The sequence below is a fragment of the Fistularia commersonii genome, chromosome 4 (genome assembly GCF_037954325.1).
Source record: "Fistularia commersonii isolate RoL2024-O1a breed Wild chromosome 4, RoL_Fcom_v1.0, whole genome shotgun sequence".
Lineage (NCBI taxonomy): Eukaryota > Metazoa > Chordata > Actinopteri > Syngnathiformes > Fistulariidae > Fistularia > Fistularia commersonii.
The window spans coordinates 13,222,689-13,235,112 of record NC_141287.1 but is presented as its reverse complement, the minus strand read 5'-3'; the positions used below and the strand labels follow the sequence as shown (position 1 = coordinate 13,235,112).

General features: G+C 43.9%; 1 protein-coding gene across 1 annotated transcript in view; it reads right to left on the bottom strand.

Annotated features, from left to right (window-relative positions):
- col5a2a (collagen, type V, alpha 2a) overlaps nucleotides 1-5,904 on the bottom strand; it is a 38,062-nt gene extending 32,158 nt beyond the window's left edge. The window contains exon 1 of the mRNA XM_086145404.1: nucleotides 5,603-5,904. Within this exon, the coding sequence (XP_086001530.1) occupies nucleotides 5,603-5,684 (82 nt within the window). The 5' untranslated portion in view covers nucleotides 5,685-5,904. The remainder of the gene's footprint in view (nucleotides 1-5,602) is intronic.
- Nucleotides 5,905-12,424: the final 6,520 nt, after the last annotated feature.

Genomic DNA, 12,424 nt, shown 5'->3' with positions numbered 1-12,424 from the left:
GACATATGCAACCATTCACTCATTCATTCACACGTCAAACCGATATGTAACAATTTACTATAAATCACTCGATAAATTGAGTGATATTCATTCATTCATTCATTCATTCACGTGTCAAAGAGAGATATGCAACTATTCAACCTGTCATTCACACGTCACAGGGACATATAAACATTCACTCATTTATTCAAATGTAATAGAGGGATATGCCATAATTCACTCATAATTCACACACTTCATAATTCACTGAGTTTGCTCTCAGCGATTAGAGTATCTCCCTGAGTGTGTGCAGAGAGGAGCGCTGGCTTCCAGAAGACGATGTTCCAGCTCCAGAACATGTCGTCCCGATGGAACGTCCAGAACCTCCCGCGGCTCGTCTCCTCCTGAGCCTGACCGCAGCCGAAACCTCCAACCCTCCAGAGATCTGGCGGTAAACCTGAGATGGCCGGCGGCTCTGAGTAAAACACACAGCTGCAGAGCGGCGAACACGCCAACTCTTGTCACCTCTTGCGACATAAATAAAAAAAACACAAATCCCTAAAGTAAGACGAGACAGACGCCAACATCCTGTGAGCTAGCTTAGCATGACAAATGATGGTGTACGGGATTGCTAGTATGCTAGCGACTTCCTATTGTACTTTTTGCAGCTTCCAGAGGTGATTTTGTAAGATCTTTTGACCGATTTGCCCGGCAGGGGGTGGGGTGATCAGATTAAACCGATCAAAATGGCGCAGAATTACAGAGGATTCTTATGACCTCAGACTTTTTGCTCTGTCTCATTTGAAGGAGGGACGGTGAGCGCATTGATGCAAATCCCCCGTTTGGAGTTCAAGAGCAGGAGGGACTAGTGGATTTCCCAGCGCTCGTTTCCACCATTCATGGAAGTAGCATGCACCGATGCAAAATGCTAGCAGCCCGTGATTCCTCCGATGCTCTTCGTCCTGATTGGCTGATCGCAGGCTGATCGTCTAGCCGACTGACAACCAGACCGCTGGACCATCTGACCACCCAAGCGTCTGATCAGACCGAGTGAGTACCTGACGTCCACCTGACCATCTGATCGACGGACAACCAGACCAACTGACCATCTGACCACCTGACCACCAAAACATCTGACCACCTGAGATCCCAATCACCTGTTCACTGGAACATCCGGCCACTAGCCGCGGCTACATGACCATCCAACCACCTGACAACCTCACCATCCGACCATCGTCTCCTCTGGCCGTTCCACCACCAGCTGTTGAGGAAGCCGAACCCGCCGGCCGCATCTCATCACCCGCCGTCAACCGCGGTAGCGTTAACACACACATTGCCGTGACAACGTAGCATTTAGCCCCAGCAACGTAGCATTTAGCCCCAACCTCAACCTACAATTATGGCCGGTGCCATGTCCACCTTGATGTTTCTGGTTCGAAACGGGAGGATGTCGCCGCGGACGACGGGTGAGGGGGGAGTGGGGGGGGGGGGGGGGGGGTAAATGAAGGATGTACCCCCCCCTTCCCTGGTGGGGTTGGGGGGGCATGCTGATCACCCGGAAACACAAGAGCAGCTGTAAAAACAGGCGATGCGGTGAGAACCAGCTAACCCATGGTTATGGGTTTGGGATGGTGGGGGCAGGGTAAGGTCAGTAAATTAAATTAAATTCAAGTCAATCAAAATTTAAATCAAACCACTTTAAGTTTAATAATGAAGTTGTTTTAAAATTTAATGATTTATTTCTTAATTATAATTACTTGTCATTTACGATTTTTTTTTGACACTGATTACCCCATCACTATTAATCGGAGTACATGTTGTACTAATCAACTTATATCATATAGGATATAGATTTCTTATTTTGTATGTATTTACATATAATGAGAAGCAAGCCAACAATTTAATTGAATTATAAGGAATTTTTGTAGGTGTATTTTATGTGTTCAGCTGCCAGTTCTCAAAAAATAGTTAAAACATAGTTAAATAAAAAATAGTTTGCATCAGTTTAAGTCAAATAATTACACTGTATTAAAATTTGATTAAACATTTTTAAAAATTATAATTACTATCCTATTACTAACTTTTAATATGTTACAAAAATTACAAAAATTGAAAAAATATAGGGAATTTTTGTTGGTGTATTTAATGGTTGTCAAAGTAAGGTTCGGGTTCCTGCTGCGGTCGTCGCGCTCTAATTTCTCACCCAAAAACTCCCAGACAGCTGTAACAACAGTCTAGGCAGCGAGAACCGCCTCACCCCTGGTTACGTCTTTTTTTTTGGGGGGGGGGCAGTTGCCGCAACGACTCATGCAAAACCTGAGGTAGATGACCCCCCCCCGGTGTTTACTCCCACGGTGGGGGGGCTGGGGGCAGATGACAGGGCAGAGCTGTAATTGAAGGCGCTTTGAACAAACATTTGGGGGGGGGGGGCGCCGACATGATGGAGGTAACCATGGTGACAGCAGTTATCTCAATGAGAGGCAGGTTGGAGGTGGAAATTAAAGTACCAAAAAAAATGACCTGAAACTCTAAAAATAAAATAATATAAAATTGAAAAAAAAATCTAAAAACTGTAGATTAAATTAAATTGAATTAATTTAAATTAAATTAAATTGAAATAAATTAAATTAAATTGCAGTGAGTGAATATGATCAGGAGCGGATATGTTATGTCAATAAAAAAATAAGTGAATACAATAGTTTTATAATATAAATAAATAAATAAATAAATAAATATAAAAAAGTATATTATAGATTTTATACTGATTTTTCTGTGCCTTTAAAACCACTTCCTGAAATTGTGTTGCAATAATTGATGACTTAATGTGCACTTCATTTCACGGCACCGTGGGAAAGTGAGAAACATCCTACGGATTCCTTTGCATGTCATGTAAGAACATGTGGAGAAACTCACTTAAAGCTGACTTTAACTATAATAATAATTAAGAATATCACTGATATAAAACAAAAAAAAAAAGACAAAAAAAAACCACAAAACGTGCCACGTGACATCTCATCTGCTTCCGGATCTCTCTCTCTCTCCCTCTTTCTTTCTCCCTCTCCCTCTTTTTTGCCCAAATATATTTTCCAAACTCTGCCAGAGTGACTTCTTTCAACATCTGGAAAACATCTTAAGCCCCCACCACCCTCTGACACACACACACACACACACACACACACACATGCATGCATACCCCCCCCACCCCACCCAGCCCTCATTTGCTGACAGCTACAATATGATCTCCAAGTCATTCCCATGAAGAAGAACAAGAACAAGCACACACACACTTCAAACTTAGATATGTAACTTAAAACAAGGGGCTGAGGTGGGGGTGATCGTCCCAGAAGAAGAAGAAGAAGAAGAAGAAGAAGAAGAAAAGGGGCGTCATGGAGTCAGAGCTGAGAAATGCAGCATGTGGTTGTAATCGCCTGCGTCTGCGGTCGGCCCCCGTGTTCGGAGGGGCTGTTTTAATGTTTCGTCCGAAACCCGGCGATGGGACGAACCACTGGGGCTCATTACGGCGGGGGGGGAGGAGGGGGTGGAACATTTGGAAAAGTACAAAATAAATCAATATATATGGAGAAACGGCGTCCGCTGGACCGACCAATCATATTGCACGGACTGTCGCTCTTCTTCTTCTATGCCTGCGGTTGCACGCTCGTGCACGTAACGTGTTGTTTAAAGGTTTCCAGTAACTTCCACGGCCTCTGGATAATCTTCACCCCCACCCTCCTCCTCCTCCTCCTCCTCTTCTTCTTCCTTCCCTCCTTTCTTTCCCATTGCCACGATATATCGGTTTTGACAGCGGCCTGGAGGACGTTCACCATCCTTTTAAAGGACCTGAACTTCGGCCAGACAGCCCTGCCTCGGGACTACATGTCCCATGTGTGGAAGCAATTAAATGAAATTGAATTAGACGAAATTAAATTCAATCAAAATTCAATTAAAAAATGTATTAAATCGGTTGACTTTGAGTTTAATCATTACACTGTTTTGTTATCACACTTTTATTACACTATTACTATTAAACATGTTGTACTAATCAGTTTTAATTATCTAAGATTTTGATTTCTTATGTTGTTTATATTTACATATAGTGTTAAGTAACTCGACAATTTAATTAAAATAAAAGGAATTTTTGTAGATGCAATTATAGGTGTGTCTGCTGGTTTTTCAAAAGTGAATAAAATAAAATAAACTGAAATAAAATAAATTCAATTAAAATAAAATAAGATCAGTTTACTTTAAGTCAAATAATTTCACTGTTTTAAAATGTCATTATTTTGTTTTTTAATTACAATTACTTGCCTATTACTTACTATTACAACATTATTACCCGATTACGCTAATGCTTTAAATCATTGTACATGCTGTACTAATTATTTAATTACTTGAATTATTTAAGATAAAGAATCCTTATTTTGCATAAATTTACAAATAAGCTCGAGCAACTCAACAGTTTAATTCAGTTTTAATAACTTTCTGTCAGTGTATTTAGTGCGTTCAGCTCCCAGTTGTCAAAGTAAGGCTCGGGGTTCCTGCCGGGGCCGCTGGAGGCCCCCGGGGGGGTCATGCTCTAAGTTCTCACCGAAAAAAAAACAAACTCTCAGACAACCATTTTTAAGAAAAAAAAAAAAAAAAAAAAATTAAATTGTAATATCCTGTTGCTGATCAGGAGACACCTTCCCATTGGAGGAACACCCGCAGAGGGTTTTAAGCCCCGCCCCTGCCTGGATTTGACACATTAGCAGTGTTTAACTTCCAGAATATTTTCTAATCCTCCGAGAAAATAAAGAAAAAATAACCCAGATTATCAGCCCGGCCCCGACCCTTTCAAAATAAAAGCATGAACCGCATTTTCCAGCCGTCATTTCTTCGCCCCCCCCCCTCCCTCCTTTTCCCTCCTTTGTCTTTTTTTTCTCATTTTTTTTTTCTCCCACCGCCGTTCCTTTGGAAGGCAGCCAGTGAAATCCCAGAGCGCGGGGCGTGCACGGGCGTGCACGGGGGGGGGGGGAGCAGCGCTCGATGGGTGGAAAAGCTGATTCTGCAGCCGTTCACATGTCTTTGTTTTTTAAAGCCTTCATTTTTTTTTTTTAAATATTGAATCACACGCACGTCCACTTATATTTCTATCAAACTGAACAGGAAGTTGAAAAGAAAATCATAAAATACGGGAATCGATTAACAGTAATAACACGTTTATAATACAACAAAATTGTGTAATAAGCCATACTTTCGATCGCTTGATTTGATTAATCGATCACCAACTATTGACAGTAAAAAAACATGCACATGGGGGGGGGGTCATCCATCCACCCCTAACCAACCCATATAAAACCAACTTCGTCATATTAAGCCGTGTCGTCATGGCAAGAACGTGGCGTGACGACACGGGCCAAAACATGAAAGAGGCGGGTGAGGATGGGAGGTGAGGGAGGCAAAGGGGGGGTTCAAGTAAAACAAGCCGTGTGTGTGTGCCTGTGTGTGTGTGTGTGTGTGTGTGTGTGTGTGACGAGGGGGGGGAATCAGGTGTTCCTACAGCATCTCCTGTCCGAACATCTGCATCTCGTTCGCACGCAAAAATGTAACGGGATGGGAATGTTGTAATCTGGCGAGCACTCACCGCTGGTCGCGTCCTGACAGGTCACCGCCAAAAAGTGAGCCGCCGCCAGGAGCAAAGTCCTCAAACGCATCGTGCCCATCATCACGACCCGGTACGTGAGCCGGACCCCCCGGCCGGCGTGAGAGGGTGGGGGAAAAAAAAAAAAAAAAAACTGCCAGAAGAGGCTGTCACTGCGGCAGCATGGAGGCTCCGGGGCCCTGAACGCTCGCAGCTCCAAATGAGGAGAAGAAGGAACGCTGGCCGGCCCGACTCCTTTTTTCCTCCCCCTTTTGTCAGCCCTCTCCCACGGACGTCCTCCCGCCGGCTGCTGCGAGAGCGAGGAGACGGAGCTACACCCAGACTCTAGCCCAGGGAGGAGTGGGGAGGGACGGAGGGAGGAGAGGGAGGAGGGGGGGGGCAACAAAAAGGGGAAGAGAGAAGTGATAAGGGTGGGTGGGGGGGGGGGGGGTTATTGGCGTCTCCGGGGCAACAAGCGGAGTCTGCTTTACTGGGCTGTTAAAGGTGAAAATAGTTTTATAAGCCTTTATCCTCAAAGTGTGTGTCAGTGTGTGTGTGTGTGTGTGTGTGTGTTTGTGTCAGTGGGTGGCCGCTAGACTTGGTGGCCGTGGTATGGACCCCCCCTTCAAAAAGGGTCGACCCCTCTCAGGGCCCGATCAGGCTTCAACGTGAAGATGACCTTCATGTATGCTCGGAAAGTACTCCTACTTTGCCTCAAATGTAACTTGGGCTAGGCTAAGTTAAGTTAAGTTAAGTTAAGTTAAGTTAAGTTAAGTTAAGCTAAGCTAAGTTAAGTTAAGTTAAGTTAAGATGACGCTAGATAAGGTTAGGGAGTCTAGATAGGACAATGTTAGTTAAGGTACATTTAAATAAAAGGTTAAGTTCAGCAGAGCCAAAAAAGGTAAATTTTAAGTTAAGATAAGGTAAAGTAAGATAAAGTAAGAAAAGATAAGTTAGGATTACTTAAGATAAGCTAGAATGAAGCTAGTTGAGGTTAGGCAGGCAAGGATAATGTGAGTTAAGGTAAACTTATTTAAGTTAAGTTATATTAAGATGACGTTAAATAAGAAATCTTAAGTTAAGTTAGATTAAGTAAGGATAAGATATTGAGATAGCATGACATAAGTTAAGATGGAATAAAGCTAGATGGGGTTTGGCAGGTTCAGTAGGATAATGCAAGTCCAGGTACACTTACATCAGACTTTGCAAAAGTGAATCAAAGAAAATACAAGTTCAGTTAAGTTAAATTAAGTTCAGTTTTGCAAGAATAAGATAAGTTAGCTAGAATAAGATGAGACAAGGCAGCTAAAGATAGCACATATTATATAAGTAAAGCAAGTTAATTTAAAGCTGCGATGTAGATAATATCAGGCAGGATGACATTGAGTAGGTTAAGGTAGATACTTAAAGTTAAGATAAGGCTTGTTCATCTCAGGTTGGTTAAGGTAAGGGACACTAAGATAGTTGAGGTATGAAAAGCAATAGCTTGATGAGGTTAGGGGACGGCTTTTCAAGTTAAGGTACATTTGCATAAAATAGGGCAGGATTAAGTAAAATAATGTAAAGTGGGATGAGAGATTAGGACTAAGGTAAACCAAGGTAAGCGAAGTACTCGCCGCTGGAGTTTGCCATCTCTCCTCAAGGTCCAGGTGTCAATCGGATGAACCTTCTCTTCCTCGTTCACTATTCGCCGCCCCTCATATTAAACCCGCCCACTTATAAGATGCCTGGTGCTGATTGGCTGATGGACTTAAAAAAAGGGGGGGGGGGTCTTTTGCAGCGAAAGGTGATGCTAATCATACATATGGGAGCCATTAAACCCCTCATCTGGTGGGAACTGCCCGGGGGAGGGGCGGAGCTTCTTTAACACCACCTTAAATAAAGTCTTCCCCCTAAACAAAAAGAATAAATAAAGACTTTTTCTTCTTTGTGTTCTTCTCTCTCTCCTCGGCAGCCGACGTGACCCCGAGTCCTTTGACAGGAAACAGCTGTGTGTCGTGTTCACAAGGTGCTGTAAGCATCAGGTGATGCTTTCCATCAGCTCTTGTGTGTGTCTGTGCAAAAAAAAGGGGGGGATGCAAGGTTAATGACAAAGACAGCTGTTTGCTTGTCGGCCTCGTCCACAAACATGTTCGCCACCTCCTCCCCCCAAACGGCCGCAAACCCCTGGGGAGGATCGGTTGTTTCCTTTGGAAACATTGGAGTTTCAAAATACTATAAACCCAAATAGGCCCAGAGAGTCTTATATTCTGAAAATGTTCAAGGCCAAAGTAAGATATCTATATTTAATACACATGCTATTATTATTATTGTTATATTTAGTTCTGCGCATTATTTTATAGTAATCATATTACATTTGCCAGAAAGGCAGTGGAGAAATAGATTACTGTCCTTAACCCAAATTGCATCAAGGTTATGACATGAATAGCAATGACTAGGATAAGATAAGATAAGATAAGATAAGATAAGATAAGATAAGATAAGATCAAGTAAGGAAATCTAAGATAAGGTAAGGTAAGGTAAGGTAAGGTAAGGTCAGGTCAGGTAAGGTCAGGTAAGGCAGGCTAATATAAGATAAGATAAGGTAAGGTAAGGTCAAGTAAGGCAGGGTAAGGTAAGGTAAGGTAACGTAAGGTAAGCTAAGATTTTAGCTGGCTGAGCTAAGTTAGGTGAATGTACCGATAAACAAGCTTCTACTGTTGTCCTGGTGGCTGCTGCTCATTAGGGGACGGCTCATGACCACCAATCAGTGAGGACTTAAAAGCGAGAGCCTCTGTCCCGGCGGCGGCTGGGTCGTCCCGACCACGCATCCCGACTCAAGCTCTCTCTGTCCTGCACCACCTCTTCTTTTACTCTGGCTTTCATGTTTCTGTTCCCTTTCCTGAGTTCTGCCCTTCTTTCATGCTCTCTTTCCTCCCTGCCTGTCAGAGTAGCCCAGCGCTCTCACCTCGCCTCCTGTTCCCAACGAGGGTCCCTCTTTGAGTTTTGGACTCCAGCGCCCTTCTGTCTAGCCTCCTGGCCCTGTCCGAGCCAACTCCCTTCCGCCAGCCCTTCCGACCCTGTCCGGGCCTCTGGTCGAGTTATGTTTCCACAGCCTGTGCTTCCCTGCCAGGCCTCCCGGTTTTGTCCGAGCCCCTTCCTTAAACTGTGGATGCTAGAGTCCTTCTGCCTAGCCTTCCGGTTCAGACTGGGCCAGCACCCTTCCGTATGCCCTTCCAGCCTTGTCTGGGCCCCACCTTTGATTGCTGGAGTTTTTCTCGCTTGGCCTACAGGTTCTGTCCGGACCCCCCTCCGTGAGTTTTGGACGCCAGCACCCTTTGTCTGGCCTTCTGAACCAATTCTGAACCCACTTCAAATTTGTTTTGATTGCCTTCTCCACCTGGCCTCAGCCTCCAGACCCCTCCTCAAGCTCACCTGCTCCCGGTACCAGTGCTCTCCCGGGGCCGACTCTACGCCGACGACGGGTTTGCTGCTGGATCCTCAGAGGTTGCCAGCGCCGACTCCACACACCTCAGCAATGAACTGTTAACCCTCGGTAAAGTTTTCCCAATCCTCTCCCTGTTTGGTGCGAGTCTAGCGTTGCGTATGGGTCCAGGAAACAAACCGTGACATGTACATTTTTAAAAAATTGTTCATATATTATACAGCATTAATCATACTACTCATAATAGTCACAGGAACATTGACAATCCTCTTATTTTTATTTATAAATGCAGACACATGTTTATGTTTTATAAAGAGTACTATAAATTATTATATTATTGTCTGTGTTTCCAGCTAATTAGCATCTCATCTATGTGTCCTTTTTGTCATATATATATTTTGCATTGAGTTAGGGAACAAAACTTGGCTAATGGCTAAACGGGTCAGGCTAAACGTTTAGCTTGACCCGTTTAGCCATTAGCTGAGTGAAGCAGCAGCGTGGCGTAACACCATGACGGAATACCGATGTGATCAAACGACAAAAAAAAAAAAAGGCAGGTATTGACCATTTATGAAGCTTTCACAAACCTTGGACGGAGATAAGCTGTACTTTTAGCTAACTTAGTTTTGAATCATGGATAACAGGACATATATGAATATATGTATATTTATATATGAACTGTGTTTATATAAAAACATATCCACAGGAAGGATTCGGGCCAAAGCGATGTAAAAAAGTATCCAAAATACTTTGTTTCCCACATAGAGGCAAGCTGACGCCTAGCAAAGGGATGCTAATACTGTTAGCTAAAGCTAGATTCCTGAATGCACCGTGAGATGACACGGTCACAGCTGCAGTACGTTGCTCACTGATGTCAAGTCAGGACAAAGATTGTCCTCTCAGAGGTGACAATAAGTGTTTTCCCAGCCCTTAGCCATTAGCCACAGGCCATTAGCCATTAGCCATAAGCTATTAGCCATTAGCTACTAACCATTAGCTCAGTCCCCCAGATGAACAAGGGTATGGGAAATCTCTCCGTGGCATGCGCTAGTCGCCACCACCACTCTGGAAAGGCTCGGCTCGACGTCCGCACTGTCTGTATATAAGCTCTCCAAACAATGGACAGCTGTGTTTCCATCAGCGGGCGTGACGCCTGGATATTTACGTTAAAAAACATTCCTCTGGGACTATCCTGCCCGCGGGGAATGTTTTCAAAATAAAAGCCCATCTAATGATAAGGAGAGAATACATAGATGCTTTCATTTGCATGTACTTTGGACTCACCAAAAACGGAGGAAAAACATCAGGAGGTAGAGCAATTGTGAGCCTACTGCTCATGTTTCATCCATGATGGATTACTTACAAAGAATTTCCCCACAAAGGATTTATAATAAAGATTAATTTATTAACAAGGTTTAATTAAAAAAGTATAAATTATTATTATTATCCGTCCATTCATTATGTACAGCGCTCATCCTGCATGCAGGGTCAAATATGGACGAAACCTATCCCATGGTGAACTGCCAATCAGTGGAAAACCTTGGTGGTGCCTTCTGACATATATAAACATACATAAATACATAAATTGTATGTGTGTATATAATATATATATGTAAAATTTTTTGTTTGTTTTCAAAAAATATAGTACACATATACATACACACATATAACATGGACATATGTGTGGATATGTAAACACACACACTTATATACAGACATGAATTAATTTATTTTGTTACAAATATACGTACTTGTGAATATAAATGTGTGTATATGTAAACACACACACACACACACACACACACACACACACACACACACACACACACATTGTCAATCCCATCTGAGAGGTGGGCTTTAACCTGGATCACCCACCTGTCAATCAAAGGACAGCATCCGGCCAGTCACCCTCTGGTTCACACCTACAGAATATTTTGTGTCTTCAGTGCACCTGCAGACAGTTTTAGGACTGTAGGATGAAGGATGGAGAGCCTGGAGGATGACATGCAGGAGAACATGGAGAACCCATCCAGTGAAACCCCACTGGAGCTGGTTTTGAACTAAAAATTCACTAGACCTTTGTTTCAAAGCAAAAACACCAGTGTCTGTGGAAACGGCAGGACAAATGTCCTTACGGCATCTCGAGGGGCGAGAGGGTTGTTGGACTTCCACTGCAATTATTAAAGCTGGTATTATGTGTGTGTGTGTGTGTGTGTGTGTGTGTGTGCTGAAAGATGGGCGCTGATAATCTGACCTTCCTCCAAAAGCGCCTGACAGATGGACGCGGGCGAATGAACACCGGGAAAGATTTAGGAGTCACATTTCAGGTGCTTGGTCTGGTGGGAGGCAGCCATGACGGGCTTGGAAACATCAGCTGGAGTCAGAACCAGAACCTGTTTTTCACCCTCCATCTAACCCTATGGAAATGGCGTTAGCAGGACGGCTGCCTGAAATAATTGTCTCCTTTGCGTGTCTTTGTTCGCTTGCCAGAAACCAACTCTTTGAGCTGAGGCCTAACGCTGCTGTGCTAACGCAGCAACGCAAATGACGCTGCACTCTAGCGCCGATGTGCTAACAGTTTAAGTGTGATGTCAAGGACATGCAGAGGCGGACGGCTTTGTCGAAATCAATTAAGCCAGAGAGGTCATGGGTGCGTCAATTCCACGGTTCATGAGGGTGAACATTGTGTGTCCACAGGATGTGGGATTTAGAGGGGCAACTGTTGTATGTCTCTATGGGTGGCCTCATGATGGATCCAGGATGGACCCGCCTCTTGCCCAGTGACAGTTGTGATAGGCTCCAGCACCTCGGTGGCCCTGAGTGCAGGATAAGCAGAATAGATAACAAATAAATGAATCTTATCTGGTGTAGCTAACAGACAGATGGCATGCCGATTGTCCTAAATGCAGAGTGGAAGGATCACTGGGGTGCAACCTAGGCAGGTCACCTGTCAATTACAGGGCCACATATAGATACATCTGACAGTTCAATAAAACCACTGATTGTTTCTGGACTTTGGAGAACCCAGGCAGGAAAACGCGGAGACTCCATGGACCACATTTACAATACCGTAATTTCCGGACGATAAGCCGCGACTTTTTTCACGTAAACAACGATGCGGCTAATATATGGACATTTTGGGGGGGGGGGCACTAACGAGCTTCACGCCGCTAAAACGTTTATCCTCGTCACATTGGACCGATGAAATTCGGAGGAAATTCTGAGTCCGTTCAACTCTGACACCAAAGATGACAACTTTGACGGTTTTGGTGCGCAGGAGGAAGGCCGAGATAGGGATAGGCTAGCCGGTGCGGCTTATACTGAGGTGCGCTCAATAGCCCAGAAATTACGGTAATCGTTTGGTTAAATCAATGGACATTAGCATGTTAGCGTCCATGAGT